Genomic DNA, 27,131 nt, shown 5'->3' with positions numbered 1-27,131 from the left:
GCAGGAGGCTGGGCAGACTGGGAACTGAGAGGCAAATGTGGGGAAGAACTGGTATCAGATCTGGGAGACTGTAGGAGTCAAAACAAATAAATTAACCTAATCTAATAATCACTGACATTTGTATGGAATGTGCTGATCAATATAGATGAAAAGGGATAAAATGTATAGATTATAAATAAAGCACTGGTACCTCTGCCCCTCAGCATCTTCAGCACCATACGAAGGATACTCTGGGCTTGTTTTTAATCCCCCTTCTAAATAGCCTGTAATTCTGCTCTTTCTAAAACAATGACCCAGCTGCTGGTGTCTTCCTTCTTCCTCTACCATCACCAACAGACCATCTGTGAGAAGGGAGAGGAAAAAACTGAAATGCCTCCATTCTGCTCCCCTCCCAGGATTCCCTTGCTGGCTAACCGTGTGTCCCACAGCTGCCACGCAGCACTCAGACAGCAACGAGCAACTTCAAGGTACGCAAATCTCCCAGTTTTCTATTTACAGCAAAATCATCAGGGTTTTGCCCCGTAACACCCAAGCAATCAAATGCATATATTCATCTTAGCCATCTAAAAAGGAGCAGGCGTGAGCTAGTTCTACAGAGTTCCCTTACAGCAGACGGAGAGGGGCAGTTATCTTCTAATAGAAATATGTCACACCTGTTTTAGGCCATCGTTTTGTGACCATTAATACCAGAGCTGCACACAAACGAACACAAGAGATATTAGACATAACTTTGATGTTTATTTTAACATAAGTTGAATGTTTTTGTTAAACGAGCAGGGCACATAATACTGAGTCCATGCTGGCATTAGCGTTTAATGCTTCTACAGAAGCTCTAAAGATGCCCTAATTGTCATGAAGGTGAGTGGATGGTGTCTGGATGGGCATAAACTTCCCGGTACAGAGTCAATGTCTTAACTCTTTGTAAAAAAAATGAATCATTAGTTGCAATTGTACAAATCAACACCTACCTCATATGGCTACATATTACCTCCTCCAGTATCAACAGGAATATAAACCCAGATTCACTATACTGTGAATAAACTCACTGTCAGACTTCAGATCTACCTGAAGGAAGGATTAATATCTCTCCTTTCATCACTTTCAGAGGAACTCTAGAGGCTAAAATGCATTAGTCATCCAATTTTTAGACAGCTATTGTTAGCTGAGATGACGACCACCTCACCAAATATACAGGCAGATTCAATCCAGCTGAGTTTAGGGCATCTCTTCACTTATCCCATCACTTATGGATATAACTTAATGGCCACTTGAGACCTGGATAGGAAGACTCAAATATTATAATCTAGTTCAATCACAAGTTTTTTGTGTTGAGGACATCAGATCACTGAACTCTATAGTTTGATTTAAAATCCATGCTGCTATAACAAATACAACTTGAATTGTGAATATATACTCTTAAGTGACTCGTTAAGCCTTAAAATGTATCCAAGAAAATCAATACAATGGAATGTGCTACTTGAGAAAAAATAGGCCTTGTGGACTGTTATCATTTTCTATAGACTTCTCTTCTGGAAATACAGAGTATAGCTGCCGCATCTATGTCAAAAACCCATAGTCTATACAGTACTAAAAAAGTGTATTCTCTTGAGCTTGTTTATAATGAGGGACAGAATTTAATTTACTGAAACTAATGAACTTCAGGCAAAATATTGTCAGTTCTGTGAGTTTGTGTTCAAAAAGAAGGAAGCCTCACCAATTGTTGCGAGTTCCCGAGTCTTACTGAAAGAACTCAGGAGGGAACTGTTCGTAAGATGTAAGATTTTAAGATTGTTTTAAATTCTCAAAATCCAACTGGAAGCAAGGTATTTGTTTAAAGTAATATGTTAATTTGATGTGTATGTGCAGCATGGTTACAAAGTTGAATCTGCACATGGAAGAGCAAATCAAAATTAATTACAGACAGCCTCCGAAAGTGAGAAACGGAACAACCAACTTTCTTTTTCCCCAACTGAAAGTAAAAAAGCAACAAGTAATGAAATTAGGTTATAAAATTATTTCAATATTATCAGGCTAAAGGATTGGTAATGTAAAAAAAGCTGAGTGTGAACATTTTGGGGAGTGTGATTTTTAACTTGTTGGTATTTCTTTAAATACAGCCAACACAGGAGGGTGGCAGACAACTGTAGTTTCAAAACTTGATTATCCTGCATGAATATCTAGATCACTTACCCACTGGCATTTTTCAGCAAATGTTCAATTAACAACTTGACAGCCAACCATTGACTTTAAAACTATCTGATCTTTCCACAATCAATAAATCGCATCTGTGCAATTTATACCACTGCAATACAGTTACATGTTTAGCACATTCATTGTGCTTACAGCTTTCTAAACAAGGCAAAGAAGGTCATTTTGTCACAAAGAAGCAGATCATCTCAGGAAATCATTTCAGGAGAAACTGTTGGGTAGATACATCAACTGGGAAAGGTAAACCAAGGACCACACTATGGCGCAGCCCAAGGATTTTTCACCAGGTCCACGTTAGTTAAGACACGAGAAGTTTTGGTTAGCAAGCAAACTCAGAACGCTTTCTACTAGAAACGAAAGGCCCTTTCAGCTCACTGGATGGTAGTAAGAAAAAAGATACCCCTAGGAAGCTTCATTTCTGGGGCTTCTTCTGGGTCATTAGAGAAGTCCAGGTGAAGAAACGGTTTGCTTTTTTTTGGTCACCATAAGGTGGTGGTCTGAATCTTAGCTCACCCATCCACTTCCATGACAGCTGCTTTTGAGAGATGACAGCAACTCTTGCAATATCTGTGTTTGGAGTTATGCACCTCTAAAAAAAATCTACTTCTGTAGCCTTGAAAGATTTTAAAAGCCAGCAAATCCCTAGCCAAAACCAGTTAGGTTTCCCCTCGTGTCACAGAAAGAAGATGCATTCTGAACTTCCAATATACAGTCTATCTCTCCTTGTTAGATGATCTGAATAGACTTAGGAGCAATCCAAGGGACATTGCACATCTCCTGAGGGTCTTGGGGAAAATACTTGAAATCTTCTTTGCTGCATATCAATAAAGACACTGGGAAGAAAACAAAGACAAAGTGAAGAACAGAACTGAAAGATGAGATCATAAAAAACAGAAGCATGTAGGAATAAAGTGAGGCACCCAGAAACATTCCCTTCTTGTATGATTAAATGCAAGAGATGAAATTAAAAACATGTTCATTTGCCGTGACTACCTCATTCTCTTCTGTTACAAATGCTGTTCCTTTGCTTAATCAGCAGTTTAACTGAAAGCACACTCTTCACTTGTATTCGATTTTGTGGTCTCCCACTTCAGTAATGAAAACGCAATGTCCACATGAATATTTTATTAACATTAAGTGACCATTTTGTTTTGCATCCATGAGCAACCAGCAGAACATGCATGAATCTTTTTTTCCCCTTTTTGTGGGAATTACTTGACAGTAATTTTTTAGCAAGTTATTATTATTATTTAGACACATAAATTGCCTCCAACCATGGTAGTGTTTGCTACAACAAGGATATTGGAGATACCCACTCCTCCTTCTTATGCCCCACAACACAGCCATCAGTGGCAGATCCTGTACCAGTGGCTGTGGTGTTTGAGCCATGATGCCCACCCACTGGGAGGTTTCATTCAACCTCTCTTGTAGGCATACCAAGCTGCAAAAATTTCTAGAGCCAATAGCTTTGTAGTCGCTTTGTTGTCACGTTTAGCATTCCTGAAACCAATAGTTGCATCTCAGCTGTGTGTCTGAAAAAAAGCACACTTCCAAAAAACTATATATTGAAAAAGAAACTTCCACCTTTTCCTTCAGCACACGTGGTGCCTTTTGTGCTTTCCCCCATTCACGTGAGCCCAACAAAACATGGAAGGTTGATGTTTTTCGGCCCTTTAAATGCTGAGCATGCCTGCAGTGCCCATCAGTCAGGCCACGGGCGAGCTTAAGCCGCCGCCTGTCAGACACACCGATCACCCGACTGCAGAATCGCCTTTCTCCCACTTGGCTCCCCACGTCGGCAACCTTCCTCAATTCATTGTGTATGTACAATATATACATTAAACAAAACAGAAGGAGGCCCACCATTAATTACTCATCTACACAATGTCTAGCACAATGGGAGCCTGAGGCTCCAGTGAGTTTCCCAGACGCTGTCTAAATAATGCAGACAGATGATAATTCTCCTTGAAAGCAGCCAGGCTGTTCCGAGGGTAAGCCTTCCTCATTTTATTCACATAAAACTTCCACTGAAGGGCTACACTGGAGAAGAACAGATGAGATTTTCCTCTGTAGAGACTCTGTTTCCCCAACTGTCTCTTTATCTTCCTGGTGGTCTTGTGCCTGCACAACATAGGCCACCAAATGTTCTGCATGAGTAAGAATTCCTGCAGTAGCTTATCCCAAACACTGACAATTCATGATTGTAATTTTATAGTCTTTATTTTACACAATCAAATAAACAGCCAGAAAACGACCAAAAAAGAATATTTTTTTTTCCCCCTTCCAGCAGTAATAATCCTGGGGCTATTTATAAGGTTTATATATCATAGAAATCCAATAAAACAGGACTGGAGGTAAACATGAGATCATCTAGACTATCACACTGCCCTGAGTCAGGACAACTGTACCTGTGTCGTTCCCGATAAATATCTGCGCAGCTTAAAATGCTCCAGTGATGGGGACTCTATAAAAATCCCTTGACTGTCTACTCCAGGACTGCACTACCCCTGCTGTTAGCAAAATTATCCTGATGTCAAGATAAATGACAGAGGAAGTTAAGCTCCCTCCTAAAGTTAAAAAAAAAAAAAGGCTAGAGGAGAAAGGGTTACTACCTAAAGCAGATGCAAAGGCCATCTGAAACAAAGACAAATAGCCAAAGGAATTGTAGGGCAGAGGGAAAAGCTGAATGCCTGGGATTGTTTTGCTGGGAAACAGCTTCCAAGAGCAGTAAGAAAAAAACAGAAAGAGAGGCTGGAGTAACGTGCCTAGGGAAAGAAATAAATGAATAGATTTTCAAACAGATTGCTACCTGGAAAGAAACAAGAGTGAGTGAAAGCAGACCACAAAACCCCCTCTTCTGCTGGAGTCCCACTGTGTTTGGACAAATAGGCCTTTGCAAATTTTCTGTAAATATTGCATCAAAGAAATATTGAATTGTATCTTTGGTCTCTTCTGGAACAGAAATACCCTGAAAGATCCTACATCTTGGCTCTCCAGGCAGGTCAGAAAGGTACATTACAAAATCGCCTAAAAAAATAAAATAAAAATAATAAAATGAGCATTGTTTTCAATGATTCTTCGATATTCACATGTTCTTCTCATAAGCAAGCGGGGCTTAAACTATTGTTTGAAAATAGTTGGCTCTACTGCTTCATGAACCTTTTTTATCGTAAACCAGTATTTGTTAAATTCTATCAGGCATTTTTCTTTAAATAAACAACAGTATTTTTTTTTTTTTTTAGATTCCTGATGACTCCAGAGGGAATGAAAGGCAGCATTTCCACCCCCCAAAAAACAAACCAAAACAAACCGAGAAAAAACAAACCAACATAATTTAATAACTATCTGTTGATACCTGCGTCCCGGAAGAGCCCCTAAGGGTGGGCGGGAGCTTTTGCTTCCCCGGCTCCCAGCGCCTCCGTGTCCCTTTCCCGCCGCTCGGCGGTCAGCGCGCACCGGCAGGGGGCAGCACGCACGGGCGCCGCGCCCGCCCCCCGCGGCCACAAGAGGTGGAGCGGGGTGGGGGGGAAGGTTTGGGGGGAACCCCGGGGCTGTCCCCGGGATTGCGGGGGGCGCTGCGCCTTCTCCGTGGACGCCGACGCGCTCAGGAGGCGGGAATGTGTCAAAAAGTCCCAAACCAAAATAAAACCCGCAACCCAAAACAACAACAACAACAAAAGATGTTCCAGGAAGAAAATCCTGCTGATTGCGACGCGCTGACGCATCTCAACCCCCAGCGCGTAATCTTCGCATCAGTGGGGCGGGAGCGGGGCAGGAGCTGGTACCGCCCCCCACTCCCCCTCTCCCGGGATTGCCCCCGGGGAGGGTGAACAACAGCGCTGATTCCCACGCGAGACGGGAAAAGCGCGCAACCCAGCGGAGAAGTGCGCTCCCCTCGCCGAGCGACCGTGGGGGGGGGAAAAGGGGGTGACCCGAGGACCCCCCCGCCTGGGCCGACCGCCGGAGCCCGAAGCACCGGCCCCCTGGGGACACGCTGGTGAATCGAGGCGCGCTTCCAAACCCGCGTTCCCAAGCCCGCCTTTTTTGGGGTACAGCTGTCACCTGGGGAAGAACTGATTCCCTGTTCACACCACGGGAACTTTGCTCGGTGTCTTCTCCAAAATATTCCCAACGTATCTACCTGCTTGTGGACTATAGGGTTCTGAACTTGCCACTTGAAATTTTAAGGAAGAAATGATCTAAATTTAGAAAAATATCCACCTGTTCGACAAAAAGTAACAAACTGGAAATAAGGCATACTTCAGATTTTCTTCAGCTTTATTCCCCTCACATATAAGAATATACAAGCTAGTAACATGTACATTGTTTCAGTACATATGTAAAAAGAACAATAAAAGTATTATTAATTTTTAAGAATTACTGAGTTGCATAACTGGAACCCCAGTTTATTTAACCTGGAATTCTCTGGAAATCTGTGGGTGCAATATTCGCTCAGGCGACTAATCTTTACTTAAAAAAGAAGTATTTTCAGAGTCTATGATTTCTCAATTTCTTTCCCTCAGGTACAAAGCCACTCGTAAGTGTTTTCACAGCACCAGGGGAAAAAGAAAAATAGCAGAAAATTGGCAGGCACTGTATCCCTTCGCATTACTCTTGCTATAGGGGGGGAAAAGCATGTTAGGTGTTACTAATGAGTAGTGTCAACAAGCTGTTTTATAAAACTACCTGGAAAGATGGCCTCTCCTCCCTTCCAAATAACACAGACTTCACAACTGGTAGTAGCACAGTCATGGTACATTAGCACTCAAAGGAGCTGAGAAAGGTTAGAGAGAAAGAAGCTGATGGGAGTTCACGTCCTCTTACAGTAAGGTTATGAAATGTATAACCAGAATGACACTGTATCAGAAGTATGCAAATAAATGTGTGAGGGAATAAACTGACTTCACCTGTTTGTGTAGAAGTTCAAGGACATCAAAATATAAATCACTCTATTTTGCTGGAACAGATAACTGTACTCTTGATAGTATAAGAAAGTGTTGCTGACGCACATAATCTTTCTCTACGCTTTTTTCCCATGGCTCCACTACCATCAGCTCTGTGATCCTGGCAACAGGTAGAAGGCAACAGCCAAGCCAAACATGAAGCACATCCCTTTCAACTGTTACTCCTTATCCTGAAATGGAAAGATATTTCAAAATAAGGCTCAGACTAAGAACAAACAGAAATGTATTTTTAAAGGATGTGACAAATTTTGAAATTCAACCTGCTCATGCATCCAGCCTCTCAAAGTGTTTAAAGAGCAGCCTGGCTGTGACTTTGGGCAGTATTTAAATACAGCTACATATTCACAGGGCCTGGTGCTCCAATCCCCCTCATATGGAAAACAAACAAACACACAAACAAACAACTGGATCCTCTGTGTACACTGGTTTTGTAGAAGCAAGCCTCCACATTAAACTAAAAGCAGTTGCATGCCCCTAGAGGTAATACTTTATCTGACCATTTAACTACTATTGCGGCAAACAGACTTCCCAAGCCGAATTCACTGATAGCTTGAGAAGTTCATTGCCTGCAAAACATACTGTTGATGGCCACCGTTTATCATATATCCATACAGTTCAGTATCCAAAACACAGAGTTTAAATAGATTAATACATAAATTGAATGATCACACTTTTTATTTTTATTTTTACATCTAGCAAAGGAACCCCAAGTACTTGAAGCATGGAAATGTGAAATCAGTAGGAATCTGTGCCGGCAAAACTCTATTCGCAATATTTAAACTAAACTTCATCGTTTTCATAAGCAAGTTCTATAATTTTCTAGGCATGTCTTTGCCACTTTAGGGTAGATAGAGGTAAAATCTTACGACTTGACATAACTGATAGAAAATGCCCCTCACAAAAATAGCATATTTTGATAAATCTGACCATTACCCAGCAGCACAGTTGATTTTTCTTGGAGGTACGCTGGCAAAAGCATCGCTTAGTGAGCAGGAAAGATGCTAATATTAGCACTATTTTGTTGGTCTGCTTCATATATTAGCGAAGCATTCCCAGGAGAGACCTCAAACTAGAAGTGTGGTGAAACAGGTGGGGCAGGGCGATACGACAGAAGGTAAGGAATGGGAGAGATAAAACGAGATCATTTTTTCTTTCTTCATGATGGAATTATTCTACAGACATGATTTAAGCAAACATCCTTTGGAAAACTTGTTGCAGTTACTCGAGATGCTATTTGTCCACCCCTATGTTCTGTCTGAGATTACTTGGTGGAACAAGAGAGCCATTGCTGTGCTTCAACCATCCAAATTCAAAGCCCGCTGTTATCACTGAAAACCCACTTATTTCAGAAATTAAAGCTAATATGCTCCACACAATGCATAGGAAGAGCTAAAGCATAAAGCCTGTAAAAAGAGTGACCTGTAGCTGAGAGGTGGGATGGATGACTGGTGTTAGTGCATTTACTTTAATTAAATGCCCCTGTAATTACATTGAAATGACCAGGACATTCTTCCAGAACGGATATAGTTTTGAAAAGAAATTCAGAAGAGTTCAGAGAAAGCTCTGAATGAGACAGATCACCTATGTAAGCTGGGGTCATTTGTTCTGGAATACTGGTCATGAAACAATAGTATTTGTTAACCTGAATTTTACACACACCTGAGTGTCATTTCTTGTGCTCTGTACCCAAGTTATACATTAAAAACAAATCCCAAAAGTAATTATGGAAAAATAATACTTGTTATGAATGGGGCACTGCTAGAAATGAACTGCTAAAAATGCTCCTTATACCAATGCCAATACAGAAATAAAAATTATGAACTTCAACCTTGAATTCTAGTCTATCCTAATGTCTTTATCATAGAAAGTGTTCGAAAACTCAGTTCTGCTACAGCCAGTATATTTAAATGTGTATTGCCTGCACAGTCATGAATAACATATATAGAAATATCAAGTAGATTAATTAATATTAATCTTTTTTACAGATCTAAGAATGCCTGCTTCTGGTTACCAAATATATTTCATAAACATCTGGGAAAAACTTCCCAAATTTCCAAGGGGTTTCCAGGCAAATGGCTCCTCTTGGTGTTTATGTGCCCAGAACACTCAGAGTGGCAAGAAATTGTTCAGTTAACTAACTCTTCTTATGTCGTCAGTAGTGCGAGTACAGCAGATAGTCTGGCCCACTGCAGTTACAGGCAGAAAAATCAGCTATTCTTGAGTTTTCATATGAAACTTGCCTCACTGAGATCTGTTACGCAATCATTACATACAACCTAAATTTACACTTCCCTTCCAATTCTATGCTTTTTTCCTTTTTTTTTTTTTCCCCCAGATACAGACATCGATAAGCATTACCAGGCCAGCAAAGATTGTGTGCACCGCTTCCTGCGAGGAGCCGCTCAGGCACAGAGGTCACAGGTACCTTGTCCAAGGTTGCCCGCTGGATCAGTTGCACGTTGCAGACGCGCTTTTCTTGCTCCTGCTGAGACGTCGGTGCCTCAGATCTCCGGTTACTTCTCTTCCCTCCCGCCTTCCCCCCTTTTAAAAAAGAAAACAAAACCAACACCGACACCATCACCACCACAACAAAAGATAAAACTAGGTACCCACTACCTTATATGTAAGTATTTCCCTGTAAGACGAAGAGGTGTTCGTTCAAAAGCGGCTTTATTGCAGCGTACCAGTATTTACAGTGGTCTTTTCCTATGACACCCCCCTCGCCTTCCTCCATGTTACAGCTGTTGATTTCTAAATGGGTTATTATGACCCAAACCGCGGGGAATTTCGGGCAGGCAGGAGCGCAGCGGAGCCGGGCGGCGGCCGCTGTACGTGCGGGCTGCGGGCGGTCCCGCCGCCGCCGGGAACACGGGGAGCGCCCGCCCCCAGCCCCCGCCACGGCCCCGCACGGCGGCAGCTGGAAGCGCCGCATCACTTTTGTCCTTTTTTTCTTTTTTTTTCCCCTCGGCTTTATAAGCAAACCCGGCTGCTTCAGGTTCGTCTCAGGCTGACAAATGAAAGCGTGTCCGGCCGGCATTCAGGGGAGAGAATTGCAAGGGCGGAGGGATGTTTGCGTGACCCCAGTCTCACTTTTCCTGCCGAGCACGTGCACATGGAGGCTCCCCTCGTCGCTCCCGAGCGGGAGGAGATGTGTCTGCGACTACGCACAGCCCGGGCTGGACGCTTTTCAAGCACAGTCTTTTCCCTTCATCTCCCGACCTTTATCATCACTGCCCTCCCTACGCCCTGCTGCGCCCGGCGCTGCGCGCTTCGTCAGGAGCCGCCGCTGCCCTCACCGGAGCGGAGACAGGCGGGCATCCCCCGCCCCGTCCCGGGCCCCCTGCGCTCCCCCCTTCCCTTCCCCCTCTCCAGCCGCACACGGGAAAAAAGGGACTGGCGAGCCCCCCCCCCCCCCCCCGCCACACCGCCCACCCCGGTCGGGGCCTCATCCCCGCCCCGCGGCGGTGAGTCGCGCCCCCTCCCCTCCGCCATTCACCTCCCCCCGGCGGCGGGAGAGAAAGGCGCCCATTGATCCCCGGGCACGGCCGGCCCAGTGACTAACGCGTGGGTCCCCCGGTAAACAAGCGAGCCCCTGCCCCGCGGGAGGGACGCGCGAAGACTCCGCGCACCGCAGGCGGCAGCGGGGAGCAGGCAGCCCGGTGGAGGGAGGCGGGGACCGCGCTCCCCCCTCCGCGGCTCGTTCCCCAATGGCCTCGCCGTGCTGTGATCCCCCGCCCGGGGTCGTTTCCAGAGGAAGCGCGGACGCTGCTTTTATTCACTGCTAAAGCGAAACGCCCTGATAAATTATTTAAATAAAATCGAGTAACAGTGCCCCCCTGCCCCGTTCTGCTCCCCCAGGTGGCAGTTCGTCGCCGCACGTAAATAGGCGCTGTGGGCGGCGGGAACAGCCGGGCCCCGAGGGCGAGCGGCAGGGGGGTAGAGGAGGGGACGGTGACTCCCCGAGTGTTTGGAGGCGGGGGAAGAGAAATGGTAGTGCGTGAGGTGGGGGGGAGCGTGGGGGCGCACTGCGTGCCGCGTGGGCAGGGGCTGACACACCGGGCGGAGGAGGGTGCGCACGGCGGCGGAGGGGCCGGGAGCCGCCGCTCCTGCGTGTGCGCTGAGGCTGACGCACACACGCGTGTGCGTGGGTGTGCGGGGGGTGGCTGGCGCGCACGCAGGCCCGTAAGCTCCGCTCCTGGGGGCAGGCGGGGCGGCAGCACCTGATGGCCGCGGCGAGATACGCCAATGCCCCCCCTCCCCCCCCATCCCTCCCGTCGGTGCTGCGATGGATGACGCGGTTCAGCACAGGGCCCCGCCGGCTGCACCGGCTCTCCCCGCCGTGCCCGCGCCCCCGGCACCCTCCGGGCTGTGTGCGCCCAGCGACCGAGGCGGGTTCCACGGCGCCTGAGGGGGGCGCGAGGTTGCAGGCGGGAAGGCGCGCGCCGCGGAGGGGCGGGAGGGGGGAGGGGGACGAGACTCCCACCGCCCAACGGCGGGACGCCGCCTCGCACCCGAAGTCCCGCCCCGCCGTCCCATTGGCGGGCGGAGACGTCCTTCGCGCGGCTCGCCGGCCAATGCGGGGCGGTGCCGGCAGCGGCCGCGCCCCGCCCCGTCTCGGTGTGTGAGCGTCTCGGTAAGGCGGCGGTCACGTGTTGTTTTGCTCTTTAGTTGGGGCACTCGGTGCGCGATGTGTTACTTACGGCGAAACTCCCGCCGGCGCCGGCAGCAGCCGCGGCGGCAGCAGCAGCGACAGCAGCAGCGGCCGGGGAGCGGCAGCGGCGTCGCCGGTACCCGAGCCAGGGAGAACACCGGGCGGCCGCCGGCAGCACCCGCTGCCTAGAGGCGACGACAGAGGACCCCGCTGCGGCTCCGGGCACCGCGCTCTCTCTGCCGAGGAATAACTTTATTTTACCCGCTTCCTCGCCATTCTCTTTTTCCCGCGGCGCTTGGTCTCCAGCCCCGCTCGTCGTCGGCGGCAGCAAGAGGAGCCGGGCGGTGCTCCCGCCGCGGTGTCGGGGATGGCGAGCCCCGCCGTGCTGGGGCTGCTGCCCCCCCTGAGCTCCCCGCCCGGCCCCAACCTGAACAACAACAACAACAACAACCAGGGCGTGAGGAAGTGCGGGTACCTGCGCAAGCAGAAGCATGGCCACAAGCGCTTCTTCGTGCTCCGGGGCCCGGCCGGCGGGGAGGAGGCGGCGGGCGCGGGGGGCGCCCGGCTGGAGTACTACGAGAGCGAGAAGAAATGGAGGAACAAGTCCGGGGCGCCCAAGCGGGTGATCGCCCTGGACTCCTGCCTCAACATCAACAAGCGGGCGGACGCCAAGCACAAGTACCTCATCGCCCTCTACACCAAGGACGAGTACTTTGCCGTGGCCGCCGAGAACGAGCAGGAGCAGGAGGGCTGGTACCGGGCTCTCACCGACCTGCTCAACGAGGGCAAGGCGGCCTGCCAGGGGTCCCCTCACCGCCACCTCGCCTCCCCCTTCTCTGCCTCCTGCAGCGCGGCTGCCGCTTCCCTGGCAGCTGCCGGCGAAGACCTCAACTACGGGCTGATCACCCCGGCCAGCGCTGCCTACCGGGAGGTCTGGCAGGTGACGCTGAAGCCCAAGGGCTTGGGACAGAGCAAAAACCTCACCGGTGTCCACCGGCTCTGTCTGTCGGCCCGCACCATCGGGTTCGTGCGCCTCAACTGCGAGCTGCCCTCGGTCACGCTGCAGCTGATGAACATTCGCCGCTGCGGCCACTCCGACAGCTTCTTCTTCATCGAGGTGGGGCGCTCGGCGGCCACCGGCCCCGGCGAGCTCTGGATGCAGGCGGACGACTCGGTGGTGGCCCAGAACATCCACGAGACCATTCTGGAAGCCATGAAGGCGCTGAAGGAGCTGTCCGAGTTCCGGCCCCGAAGCAAGAGCCAGTCCTCCTCTTCCTCCTCCTCCGGGGGAGCCGCCGGTCCCGGCGGCAGCGGCGTCTCTGCTACCCACCCCATCACCGTGCCCGGCCGCCGGCACCACCACCTGGTCAACCTGCCTCCCAGCCAGACCGGCCTTCTCCGCCGCTCCCGCACCGACAGCCTCGCCGCCGGCACCAAGTGCACGCCGTGTCGGGTGCGGACGGCCAGCGAGGGCGACGGCTGCCGGGTGGGCTCGGTGGCCGGCAGCCCCATGAGCCCGGGCCCCGTGCGGACCCCCCTCAGCCGCTCGCACACGCTTAGCAGCGGCGGCGGCCGGCAGGCGGGGAAGCTGCTGCCGGTGCTGGCCGGCGGTGGCGGCTTGCAGAACAGCCGCTCCATGTCCATGCCCGCCTCCCACTCGCCCCCCTCCGCCACCAGCCCCATCAGCCTCTCCTCCAGCAGCGGCCTCGGCTCCGAGCCTGCCCACCCGCATCACCCGCAGCGCCCGTCCAGCGGCAGCGCCTCCATCTCCGGCTCCCCCAGCGACGCCGGCTTCATGTCCTTCGACGAGTACGGCTCCAGCCCAGGTGGCGACCTGCGGCCCTTCTCCTCCTCCTCCACCGCTAGCAACCGCAGCAACACCCCCGAGTCGGTGGCCGAGACCCCCCCGGTGCGGGACCCCGGGGGCGGCACCGACCTCTACGGCTACATGGCAATGGAGCGGCCCCCGAGCGGCCGCCTCTGCTACCGGCCCTGCCCCGACGCGGGGGCCGACAGGGGCCATCGGAAGCGGACCTACTCCCTGACCACCCCGTGCCGGCAGCGGCCCGCCCCGCCGCAGGTCTCTTCCGCCTCCCTCGACGAGTACACGCTGATGCGCGCCACCTTCTCCGGCAGCGCCGGCCGCCTCTTCCCCTCCGGCCAAGCCGGGGCTTCCCCCAAAGTGACCTACACTCCCTACCCCGAGGACTACGGGGACATCGAGATCGGTTCTCACCGCAGCTCTGGCAGCAGCAGCACCAACCTGGGGCCACCGACCGCGGGGGGAGGAGGAGGAGATGACGGCTACATGCCCATGACCCCTGGTGTGGCTGCAGCCTTAGGGCAGGGAAGCAGGGGTGGAGATGACTACATGCCCATGAGCCCCACCAGCGTGTCTGCCCCCAAACAGATCTTGCAGCCCCGGCTAGGGGTGGGTGGTGGGTCCCCCGGGAATGGGAGCAGCTACAAGACCAGCTCACCTGGGGAGAGCTCCCCTGATGATAGCGGGTACATGCGAATGTGGTGCAGCTCCAAGCTGTCCATGGAGAGCTCAGACGGGAGGCTGACTAACGGCGACTACATCAATATGTCTCCTCGGGACCCCCAGCATGGGCCCCAGGCTCCCTCCCTCACCCCCCCAGACTTCTTTTTTGCTCCTTTGGGGCATGGGTCCAGTGAGCCCCCCAAGCCTGGCTGCTATTCCTACAGCTCCTTACCCCGCTCCTACAAGAGCCAGGGCCCGGTGAAGGACAGTGACCAGTACGTCTTCATGAACTCCCCAGGGAGGGTGATCCCGGAGGAGGCAGTGTGCGGAGTGGGCCAGTCCCCCACCGGCACCTTTGCCCCCTCTAGCCACACGGTGCCTTCGCCCCTGCGGCACAGCCGGACCGAGAGCTTCCTGAGCCAGCGGTGCCAGCGGGCGGCCCGGCCCAGCCGCCTCTCTCTGGAGACCTTGCGGACGATGCTGCCTAGCATGAATGAGCACCCTCTGCCGCCTGAGCCCAAGAGTCCCGGAGAATACATCAACATCGACTTTGGGGATGCTGCCGTCTATTCTCCCCCCTCGCTGCCTGCTGACAGCCCAGCCTCCTCCCTGGGCTCGGGCACAGGGCAGAGGCGCTCCCCTCTCTCTGACTACATGAACATCGACTTTGGGTCACAGTCACCCTCGCAGTCAGGCACAGTCTCTGTGGGCTCCCTGGAAGCACTCTCGCCAGGCTCTTCCTCCAGCACCAGCCAGCCTGATGGGCGCTACATGAAGACAACTGTGGGGGTGGCCTGTTTGTCCAGCCTGTCCGACGGTGGGGATTACACCGAGATGACCTTTGGCATGGCTACCACCCCACCCCAACCCATCGTTCAGAAGCCAGAAAGTGCCCGGGTCACCAGCCCAACAGCTGGCGTGAAGAGGCTCACTCTCTCTGGGGTGGAGGCTTTCATTCTTTCCAGCCCTCCCCCAGACCCGAACCGGGGGGCCAAGGTCATCCGGGCAGATCCCCAGGGGCGCAGGAGGCACAGCTCGGAAACTTTCTCCTCCACCACCACTGTGACCCCTGTGTCCCCCTCCTTCGCACACAACCCAAAACGGCACAACTCAGCCTCGGTGGAGAATGTGTCCCTCAGGAAAAGCGAAGGCCTGGAGGAGGAGCAGGGGAGCAGCCCCATGTGCCGGGAGACCTCGGCTGGCTTCCAGAATGGCCTCAACTACATCGCCATTGACGTGGTGGACGGGACCCTGGCAAATTGTGACAAAGCCACATTGAAAGCCAGGCACGTCCTGAATGGGGGCATCAAGGGAGTGGAGATGAGTGCCTATGCCAGCATAGACTTTCTGTCTCACAACATGAAAGAAGCAAGTGCTGTGAAAGGTGAGTAGCTACATTTGACAGTGCCTGCCACGCGTGCTTGTGCCTGGTGTTTGTTTCTCACCGCGGGGTTGTGTTTTGTCCTGTAGAGCACTCTTCCCTCCTCGCTTTCTTAAAAATCCTTTTTTATCCCCCAACACACCCTATAATAAACAGTCTTTTCTCATATGTATGAGAAGAAGGTTAATTTTGGGATATTTCTTAACATTTGAATTCTGCTGTACTATCATTATGCTTCTGGGTACCCCGGAAGAGGCTTATGTTTACACAGTTACTATGTTTGGGCTGTACTTCAGGGTTTTCTTATGTAAGATTTTGGAATGTTTGGAAAATGTGACCAAAATAGTTTATGTTAATGCAGCTTCTAAATGCTATCTAAAAATGTAAAATGAATGAGTTAAAAAACGGGATTGCTGGACTGAGGATGTCAGATTACAAGAAAGTCCTTGGCTGTCTATCAGGGAAAGTCAGTTATACCAAAATGAGAAAGATAAATTTAATATCTGGATTTTTAAATGTCTTACCTCTTGCAAAAGTTTAACAGTAAATCATGGCGAGCATGGAATGTGGATTAAAAAAAGAATCTTTCCAGAAGTCACTATATGCATGAGCTGTTGAATGTTGTATTGCACATTTCACTTAAAGGCCTATCCTATGGCGGTGTGTAACTACGCTCCAGCTGGTGGCTCAGTCCCAGCGTGAATGACCAGTTGGTTGGCTTGTTTTTCTATGGATTCCAAATGCTGGGTGTTTAAAGACAAAAACAAACGGAAGAAATCTGAAATCTGAGAGAGAATTCATGTTTTGATTATGTAGCTGTTCCTTTGTTGGGGTGCTAGTTATGCTGGTGTTTTTTTAAAAGAAACAAACAAACAAAAGAAACAAAGAAATGTGTCACCTCCCCGTTTAGTAACCTGCCTCCTCTTAACAAGTGAGAGTTTGCGCACAAGTAGGGGCTGGTTGAGGAGGGCACAGGACAGCCAGTCTGTCAGGGATTAAAAGTTAATGATGAGAGGCCATAGGGATTCTCTTTGCTCTTGAATTTATGCAGGACGTGGTACTTTAAACCCATATGCATATGTAGTTGTGATATATGTCTGTGGGTCTAGCTAGGTGAAATGCCACACCATGCAAAACCGGTTGCTCGGAAGTGAATAGGTGTATTCACAGCGCTGGTAGAGGTCGTCAATAATAAGCAAACAGTAGCAGTTTGTGAGAGCCACTAGCAGTTGTTTTTTTCTTCTGTTTTCTTAGTAGCTAGTTGATTTTGAAGAAGAAAATATTTTCTCTTTTGATAGGAAGTACAGGAAGATGGAAAAGATGAGAGATCCACCGTTTGCAGAGCAAGCTTTGAACCTAATTAAGACGAGAGGATTGTTGAATGAAATGCCAAAGTTTGAAAGGATGAACGCTTATTCTGAATGACGGGAAGGGTTGAGGGCAGAGCATTATTTGGCTGTTTTGCTGGGGTCCTTTTCAGGATCCCTGTGGCTGGACCTGGACTGGTGGGGACGCGGTGGTCAGTGCTCTCCTCCTCCCCATCAAGCTGTCCCGCCCCTGGCTTTGCAAACTGATGTTTTTTTTTCACAGAAAAGAGGAGTTATTCTTGAGCCACCTACAGCCCCAACTGCAAAAGCAAGCCCCACGTTGGGAAGGAGCTGTTTTATTTCCACAACATTCCCCAAACTGCTGACCCTGAGGCGGGGCTGGGGAGGGGGGGCGAGTAGGGGGAGGGGAGCGAGCACCAGTTACCCAGAAAAGCTGGAGTGGATGGGAGTGCGGTCGCCATCCGGGCGAAGAGCTGGAATGGAAGAGCCAGAAAAGCAGGGGGAACCGACTGCGCCTCCTTCCCATCCAGTAAACAAAAGGATAACGCGATAAACACAGTTGTGTTAATTTCGTACGCGGTGTACAGAGGGGATGGTTCACTCCTGCTACAGATTTGTGGAAGGGTGTTTATAGGCTCACTCAAATATTTGTTCGGCGTGCGTATTTATTTTTCCTCTTCCTCATAAGCTCTTAAATGCAGATTGCGTTGAGAAAAGCGGTGGGGAAGCTCATTGAGATTTAATCTCTCTGTAGGAGGCAAGGCTGTCTTCTCCATCCCCCTCCTTCCCTGGGAAATGCACGCTCAGGGTTGGGGGGGCTCGGGAATGAATTTGGCCAACATTGGGCCAACATGGTAAGGAAGAAAATGCAGACAAGCATCATCAGTCAGCAGTGTGCAGGGTTAGGTGCCCAAACCAGGGTTTCAGGTTAGTTGCGCTTGTGGTGGATAACCTGGAAAAGTCATAGCATGGGAAAGGAGAAATATGTCAAAAAATCAAACCAGGTCGTTAACTTTTGCAGATTTCCTAGTTTCTCTTTTGGTTTTCATTGGGATTTCACAACTGAGGTTTGTTTACGGAACAACTTCTGCAACTCTTCAAGAGATCACAAAGTATTGTGCCAGTGTTTTTGAATTTCAAACATTGTCAGTTGGGAGTCTGCTCAGAATTTCATGTTCTATAGAGAAAGACATATGCAAGTTAAAGAAAACTGTATGTTGAGTGTAAGGAGGATTATTTTAACACAGGAGTAGTTCAGGTAAATGTGGGAGAATCTAATTTTTTAAAAATTATTGGTTTGCACAGGAGATAGCTTATATATAATCAGCATTGTTTACTTAGTTGTGTGCACTTTTCAGATTTTGTTTTTAACTATATTAGCACAGCGAGAAGCTTAATTTCTTCAAAACTTCTTGGAAAACTGAGAGGTTTCTAGCAATTTTAAACCAATGGACAATCCGTATATACTAAATATTTAGAACAGAGGAATCTCAGAGATACAGGGTATACAAATGAGCTCCTTGTAATTACCTTCACAGTAAACTAATATTTCGATTTCTGGAAAATACATGTAAAAAACCAGTTTGAATTCTTCCTGAAGGTCTGTAGCAGTAGATGTGTTTCCATGTGGATAAGTATTCTAAGGGAAATAATCTGTGGTGTTTAGACGTGGCTGGTTTTCATGTGTAGCTTGTGTCTCTGCTGCCAGTAACTTGTAGGGAGTGCTGTGCTTTTGGAAATCTCTGTCCGTGTTACCCTGTAGTGGCAAGAGCAAGCGAGTGCATCTACAGCTGCTGTCAAAACAGAAAAATTAAAAGGTTGCTTGACATTATCGTTTTGTTTAGTTTTATTGTGTTCTGAAAGTGTGCAAATATTGAAGAATTGGAGAAATACCTGCCTTCATCTAATATGTAAATAAAATTAACTGTTACTGGTTGGTTAAAAGTTGTTACTTGCTGATAATGAGCCTTTTTTCTTAAATTATGACCACTTTTTTGCTTAAAAACGTATGAACTGTGTATGGTTTTCATTATTTATGGAGACTTGTACACTTGTTTTTCTCATATAGTGTAAATTAGTTATTCCAGTATATTTATGACAGATTACACCCAATAATGATGTGACTTTTTATGGTGGATCTTAGTTCTGTTGAAGTCAAATGGGAGTTTTTTTTATACTTTGGTGGGGTTAAGATTTTACTCTTTGTGCATCATCCTGAAATTCTTAAGTTAAATTCCTATTAAAATTAGTGAGTGTGTAATAGGTGGTTTTGCTTAATTGAAAATACCAGACTTGGGTGGATTGTCTTTAATTTTATTTCGTTTTCCGTTAACAAAATGCTCTGTAACTTGTAAATGTTCCTAGTAGTTGGTCTCGTTTTCTGAAATTGAACAGATACTATATGTAATGGTGCAAAAAAACCTGAAGGTTGTTTTCCTCCTGTGCTAGTTTCTTTTGTCTTGATTTACTTAAAGAAGTCAACATCTGTCATGCATCTACTTAAGATCATAATAAGGTGATTTTTGATAATAATAACCCCCTGCCTTGTCAATTAGCTCCTTTGTGAGGGTTTTATGATTGCACCTAAACAATAAAAAGCCTATCTTGAGAAATCTCTTCCTGTGTCTTTCTAATGGCATTTCAGATTACTGAAGACATAACCCTTGTTTCCTTTTTCTTTGGGATTACTTCGCACAGTGAATTATATTATTAACGTTTTTTCTTCCCCTCTAATATGCCAACTGCTATGAAGTATTTGTTCTCGAGCAACATGAGAATGTTTGTCTTGTACAAATCTTGTATTCATTTTTAAATGACTTCTTAAAAATATTCAAAACCCTCTATGTTTTGTTACAAATCTGTACCTCTTTTATAGTCTTTTTTGAATAAATTAGTTGTAAGTGTGGTAGCTTCTCTTACTCATAAGATCTGTGAGAACATCAAAATTAAAGCAGAAAGAACTGAACTACTTTTAATAACTTACGTAGTTTACTTTTTGACCTCTTAACCTCAATTTTTTTAAGTCTAAATGTATCTCTTGCTACCTCTAGAAATGTACTTCTTGTTGCTCAGATTATGTTTCACAGGTGACCAAACCAAGATGGTTAGCAGGGCCATTTGTGAAACACAAAATGTAAACTGAAGTTATCTAAGATTAAATTATGCCTTTGATAATTTAAATTATGTTGATTACACGGATGTCAGCTTTTTACAGGCAGATAGAATATTAAAATGCGTAGCATGTATTAGACTTTTATTTTCCTTTATACTTTAAATTGTGTTTAGCTATGCTGCTCATAGAAAGAATGTCATGGTTACTTGGAGTCATGTAAGATAAATTGTTATAGACCAAGTTGAATGGTGGGTTTGTTCTAAATTGAACCAGTACAGTCATTGCTCAAGGCAGAGGAAATGCTTAGGTTGATGATTGCTTCTGATTACTTGATTTCTTTCAAGATAGCTACACAGACTAACGTTTGCTTGTAAGTTAAATGGATAAAGGAATGTTTGAACAGAAAGAGCATTAGGACATATTTTAGATGGTGGCTTTTTTCTGTTTTGTTTTAATAAGGAAAGAATAACATGCTTTTCTTTACACTTGATTTACTATTTTTTTAAATAGCATTAATTACACTGGAATGCTGAAGTGGTTTAAAAGCTGAACACAGCAAGCATCCACAGAAAAGTTAAAATAGTGTATGTAATCTAACTTTCCTCCCCATTTAGCAGTTAAATGGCAACACGGGTCCCTCCAGGTATTTTCTGTTTGTATCACATTTTCTCTGAAGCACCATTAATGTGTTTCTTTTTAAAGTAATAATCATATAAACAAATGGCTATACCTGGGCTATTTTTTTTTTCCCCCAATTTGTTCAAGTATAGTGTATTTTCATCCATTTCATTGTCCATATGTTTTCTCTTTGTGTCCAGGTGTGTTGTGTATTAGTAATGTTATAGTTCAGCAGAGTTTGTGAAAGTTTTAACATTATGTTGGCACAGCATTTGTGGCAGTGATTTTTAAGTGAGTATAAGCGACTGATTTGATACATTAGGGTATGTAATTATGAGGGTTTCACAACTCTTTGTTTTTTTGTTGTCGTTTCTTACCATGCTTGCTTGGACGTGATCTACACATACAAGGAAATGGGGTAGCATCCCTTGAGTTTTTAGAAGACAACGTAGTGACCCCGAAGTTCAGATAGGTTTTGTTTATGTGTCTGTTGCCTGGCATGTAGTTACTTTTAAAGCTTTTGTGTGTATATGTGTAAGGGTTCAAGAGTGGCAGCGTTGAACACCCAAGTTCAGCTTCAACAAGTCCCCTTGTTGATGGTTGTTGGAAAGGCTGGTTCTCTCCTGCGGCCTTTTCAAAGGAAAACTTTTCTTGAGGTTTTCTTTTTTTCTCTTTTAAACGCTTGTGTTTGTCTCAGCTGCCTTTAGCTATCCAGCATGTGGGCATCTTGGGCGAGTCAGTCCTCCAGGTGCTCTCAAGAACCAGCAGCAGTAAACAGAGCCGGCATGGATGTCTCTTCCACGTCTTAAATAAGGGTTATATGCCAGCATGGATTTTCCCCTTGCATCTCTGTCAGCTGTAGAGGAAACCTGGATTTTTGGTTTAGATTGTGTTTGCAGTTTCCCCACTAATTTAGGTAGGATGAACCCCTCAGTTTTAGGTTTGTGCTTATATTTAAAGCAAGCTTGTAAGGATTGGGCATTACAAGCTTGATTCAAAGCCCAGAGAAATCAATGTAAAGATTGCTTACATCCTTATAGAGGCTCACCTAAAACAGACGCTTCACGGAGTGCTGAAGTGCTAACATAAAATAACATTTGAAGCTCATTCAAAGACAGCAGCACTGTGTAATCTCCGCTGTGTTGCCAATTAGACAGTAATGAATAACTTTCCTGAAGACTAGGTGTGATCACAGCGACTAGTTGGTAAGTGCATGCACGTTTGCATGGACTTGTGCTATTGCTTGGTAGCTGAGGCGAAAAACGGGCCACTCAGCTAGCAGTGGTTAGAAAAGATACCCAATCTGATCGTAAGAAATCCATTTGGAAATCACTTTAAAAGACCGAAAGCAATACTCGAAATTCTGTTACCTATCCAGGATTTTTCTTTCTTTTTTTTTTTTTCTTTCAAAACCATTGTTCTCAAGTTTTTACCAGTGATAATGGCCCCAAGTTGTGTACAGGTCTATGAAAACCAGTAATAATGAAAATCCAGTTCTTGTGGGCTGTGGAAGACAGTACAGTTTGTAAAGAAGTACATTACAAGTTAACACTGAGGAAATACTTTCAAAAACAAACATCTTTGATGCTAGGGTGATTATTTTTGTTTGTTTGTTTGTTTTCAAATCCAGATTTCCCTGTCCTGGTTAAATAAAAATTACTTTTAGAGTGTATTTTTATTTTAGTGATGCAATCACAGAAATAATTAAAACAAACTGCAAGCCCCAGACCTAAGCCCCCACCTCCAGTCCTAACATCTATGCTGCAGAAGAGTAATGCAATAGCTTGGTTCCATAGATTAGGAATGATTCAGTGTTTTGTTTACATTATTTGTCAATCTCATCAGCATCCTAGAGGAGAACACTTCCTTCCTGGCAGATGGCAGCCCCAGGGCCATGCACCTGCCATGACAAGCACTACCGCACTAGTAATCTACCCCAGCACTGCCGCTGACAAGAGGCTAATGATCGGAGACTGTCTGCCTGACAGGCTAAACAAAATAGGAACGTGTTTGTCCTTCAGCCAGGGTCCCAGAAATCTTAGGAAGGGCAGTCGGGGCAACAGTACTGAGGAATTATAATGGCTCGGTGTCAACAGGAGGAAGGCCGGCGCGGTGCCTCTGGCCTGCGCTCCCTGGGAGCCGGGGTCGCATGTACTTGCACAGGGGTCTGTCTCGTGCTGTTAAATGGGGCCAAAGCGGTGTCTTAGAAAGAGTTACCTCGTTAATTGCTTATGAATGGTGTGTTTGCTTGCATAATGTGTTCCTCTTTCAGTCGTTTGATTTGTAATATTATATGTTTTTGTTATGTCGTTACACCCGGATCACTTAATTTCTCTTATGCGTTCGTGTGTGTTTGCTTTTCTTGTTTGAAAGGAGTGTGGGCGATGTTTCTAGGGGATGCTACCCAAGGCGAGAGTGTCTTTGAAGTAGGCCAGGATGTTCTTTGCTAAATTTAAAAACTACCCAAATATTACCCAGAGTTTGTAGAGCATTAAGCAGGATTACATGACGCACGGATTAGACATTGTTGAGCAGCTTGTTTTTGTTTGAAGGGGTCAGAAATGGAGGCACTGGGGCTTTAGTGTGATGCCAAAATAGCAAACTTGCTGATACCAGAAACAGCAGAAGTTTCTTAGAAACAGTAGAGAACAGTGGAGAATTTTCCACGCTTTTCCAAGTGATGCTTTAGTAAAATTTGTTTGATATGTGCTGTGATGATGAGTGTAAAGTGTGAAACTTATTGTTCCATTGGGTCTCAATTTCCAAATCTGTTTCACAGGCAGTTTAAAGTAGACTAAGCACAATACTCAAAGTGTGGCTTGAGGCAGAGAACTTTGCTTCTCTTCAGTCAAAGACAAATCAATAAATTCTTCCAGTAACAGTGGTAAAATCATGTCAATGAAATAAAATCTGAGCCATTTTAGACTTGCCTCTTGTCCTCCCAGGTAATATATTATTTTAAAATAGTATTGAAGGCAGTCCTAATGTCCAGTTTAACTCGTCATTACATTGGAAGCATTGTGAAACTAGTGCATGGAATGAGAATTCAGAAGGTTTTTTTTTCTTTGGATCTAAGATTTTCCTCACTGGAAGTCAAAAGACTGATTGAACAAGACATTTGACAGTCTTTTGGGGGAGAGTTAGGCTGAAGTCTTATACAGGAGACAGAGTAGTGTTCACCAAATCATAGAATGTCCTGAGTTGGAAGGGACCCGCAAGGATCATTGGGTGTTGAACACTTACTCAAGAACAAGAAAACAATAATGATGCTGGCTTAGTCTGTCTTCACTGGTGGACATAACTGAGGCTATAGAAAGTTATTTGCAATAACTAGTAAGCCACATTCTAGCATTATTTAAAAGAATAGAGTTAACAAATGGGTGCAAACCTCATGGGTGTGCTATTTAGTGCAAAACCCCTTTACATCACCAAGTTGACTCCTTCAACTACCATGGTCTCCCCAGTGCTTGAATTATTAAGAAGTTATGGTGTGAATTTCTTCTGCAGTCATTTTACCAGTTTCTCCAATTCTGATCTTTTCAAACTCCAGCGAGTTGTTTTAGTTTGCTTGAAAAGGCAGACCTAATGTCAGGTGATATGTCCAACCAAAATTTTAACTGATACCAAAATAGTTGAGTCAAGGAATTATGAGATTTGAATCTGGAAGGTTGAGGTAGAATTCTTCTTCAAGGCAGTTGCATTGTTTGGTTTGTAGCATCATTCATTCTTACAACATGAACATTTGGAAAAATTCACAGGAGTGTGGACCTGAATCTTTTACAACAGGTGTCAGTCCTGAGCAAACAGTTTATGCCAAAATTAACGAGGTACAAGCATAAGAATACTGTCTCTTTAACATAAGAAAAGTTAACGTGTTTGTTGTAACAATCTTGTACAGAATCTTGATAAAAATTTGTGATGGTGTTTAATATTCAAGTTGTTTGTGAACTATGAAAAGTCACTTTATAATAAAATTATTATTAGTTGTGATCTAGCATAAAACTTAGAACATTTATGTTTGGATTTGGAATCAGACTTTCATAACTTAAAGCAAGGGTATTTAATTCACTCAGTGATGAAGTTACATAATTAGTACTTATGACATTTGACAATAGTTATAGAGAAGTGACTGTGTCGAGGAGCATTAGGAAAATATATATATATATATATATATATATATATATATATATATATATATATATATATATATATAAAATCCTGAGACACGGAATACTTGACAGAATTGGCCATAATCCTGAAATGGTTAGTTCTCAGGACTTCCTAATCCCAATAGTCTAGCAGTTACTCTCAGAAATATCAACACGAGATTCTAACATGCACCAAAACCAGCGCTTTCATTTGGATATCTACAGGAAGGTAACTTATTACACTGTTCTTTTTTAATCTTTGAATGTCAAATGAAAATCCTGTCAAGATCAGCTCGTCACTTGTGTATTTTTTAAAAAAATAGTAAATTCTAAAGAAATAAATTGGTAGTGTTCAGTTGTTGAATGTCCACAAATAGGATAGTTTCCAGATACGAATGTACTGGTGTATTTCAGCGTTGTAAGTGATTTCTAGTCCAGGTCCTCTCTTAATTTCTTTCCATTAGTATGAATGTTCAAGTGACAGTAAACTAAAAGCTTTGTAAGGTATGGTAACATCTGTTATTTAAACACAAAATGAGCAAAAAAATAAAACCCCACAACTTGATAGCAGTGAAATAGCTGGACTCTCTTGTTATTGATTTTTAGTACAACTAAAATTCAGCCTTCAGGAAATAAATTGATGGACTTCTATTTTAGTAAATGTATGCTAGACTATGCGAGGAAGTGAAAATGATAGACCCTGAGATAGTGCAGCCTGAGCGAGCAGGGTCAGGCTGGTGAGCCCAAGCGCAGGGGAGCTGGGAATGGGCTGTGCAGGGTATTCAGAGACCCCGCTGTTGTTCTGCAGAGTCTTTACGAGAGGTCATTGAGAAAATCTCCTGTGAGTCTGAAATAATGCGCAAAGTCTTCAGGCTGCTTCATTTGTCACAAATATGGCAAGTGTTAACTGGCCATACTGGTTTTGTGGATGCTATGTTGTCATATTAGGAGAAAATACTACAACATGTTTGATTCCTCTCCCTCCTCAGATGTTTTAAATTTTGTTTGTACTCATAGATTAGCTGGTGTAGCTTTTCCAGTGTTTCAGTGTTTCAATCATACGATTTAAAAAAAAAAACAAAAAACAACATACTGAGAATTATTTACATGATATTTTTGGTCATGTAGACTTAGACTTATATTCTGCTTAGTTTTACTTTGTCAAATCGTATAACTGTATTGATTTTCACTAATAACTTCTATGTTGTTATCGTGCAGCTTGCTCTGTGTCCTTCTTTAAGCGTAGGAGAAGCAGAATGCTGGAGTTTAAAAAACAAACAAAACCAACCAAACAAAACCAACCAAACAAAACCAACCAAACAAAACCAACCAAACAAAACCAACCAAACAAAACCAACCAAACAAAAACAAACAAAAAAAACCCCAACCAACCAAACAAACAAAAAAGGTGCTGGGACTTTATAATATCGACCTGGGAAACACTGAGCTCTTTCGAGGATTGATGTGTACGAGACAACTTTAGACTTTCCACCTGAGTGTAATGAAGTGTGTATGTCTCGTCCTTAGTCAGGTATCTTAACTCTGAAGATGTTCTAAATATTTCCTGTTAGTTTGCTTTAGATCCCAGCCCCTTTATTGGGTACTGATTTTTTCACTTGCCTACTTGAGGCATTTTGCTGTATGTTTTGCAAAGGGCTACCTGAGCAGCCGAATCTTCTTCATTCCGCTCTGGAGGCAAAGTTCTATTAAGTTCTGCCAAAGGTGCCAAAACAGTAGACCAACAGGTCTGTTATTGAAACTGTATCTTAAATTCTTCTTTGCCTTTTTTTTTTTTTTGTTAGTAATGTAAACTCATTATTATTTTTTTGGACTGTGAAGTGGGTTTATGTTACTCATGTTAGTGTAGCTGCAGGTTTGTGTGTGTGTGACTGAAATCTTTATTTTGCTTCTGTAGTCTTAAGAAACATTTCACATTTTGGTATGTCTCCAAATACATTAACTTGTTATTTGCATCAGATCTAAACAAAGAAAATTCTTACCTGGAAAAATGGAGTAAAGTGTATTTGATACATAAAAGCCTGTTGTCTCATCAGTTAAAAAAAGCACCATGCTGAAAGAATTATATTTGTTAATTGTCAGTTTGTCCAGGAACAGGAAACACTTGTCCAAGTTCCATGATCTAATTTAAGAAAAACATTGGAAATAAGTGATACCCGTATCAGTACAGGATATAGCATTGCGGGGCTATGACTGTAACTGTCGTAATGACCAGCCA

At 45.7% G+C, this 27,131-nt stretch overlaps 2 protein-coding genes across 4 annotated transcripts in view; one reads left to right on the top strand and one right to left on the bottom strand.

The window, feature by feature from the left end:
- Positions 1 to 718: 718 nt before the first annotated feature.
- LOC110363661 (uncharacterized) lies at positions 719 to 12,099 on the bottom strand. The gene is made up of 5 exons (XM_065044800.1): positions 12,089 to 12,099; positions 10,669 to 11,834; positions 9,531 to 9,713; positions 5,564 to 7,342; positions 719 to 5,235 (listed from the first exon to the last, which is right to left on the bottom strand). The coding sequence occupies exons 1-2, from the start codon at positions 12,097 to 12,099 to the stop codon at positions 10,730 to 10,732; spliced, it is 1,116 nt and encodes a 371-aa protein (XP_064900872.1). The 3' UTR covers positions 719 to 5,235; positions 5,564 to 7,342; positions 9,531 to 9,713; positions 10,669 to 10,729.
- The window catches only part of IRS2 (insulin receptor substrate 2), a 74,321-nt gene continuing 59,008 nt past the window's right edge, over positions 11,819 to 27,131 (top strand). For 2 of the 3 annotated variants that reach the window (XM_065058449.1, XM_065058441.1), the window contains exon 1: positions 11,819 to 15,692. In XM_065058449.1, coding sequence (XP_064914521.1) covers positions 12,191 to 15,692 — 3,502 coding nt within the window. In that variant the 5' untranslated portion in view covers positions 11,819 to 12,190. Of the gene's footprint in view, positions 15,693 to 16,987; positions 26,279 to 27,131 lie in introns of those variants that run through there. The other variant, XM_065058438.1, reaches the window with a different exon arrangement.

Source organism: Columba livia, chromosome 1, assembly GCF_036013475.1.
Source record: "Columba livia isolate bColLiv1 breed racing homer chromosome 1, bColLiv1.pat.W.v2, whole genome shotgun sequence".
Lineage (NCBI taxonomy): Eukaryota > Metazoa > Chordata > Aves > Columbiformes > Columbidae > Columba > Columba livia.
The sequence above is the reverse complement of the archived record's forward strand: the minus strand, read 5'-3'. Positions and strand labels throughout refer to the sequence as shown.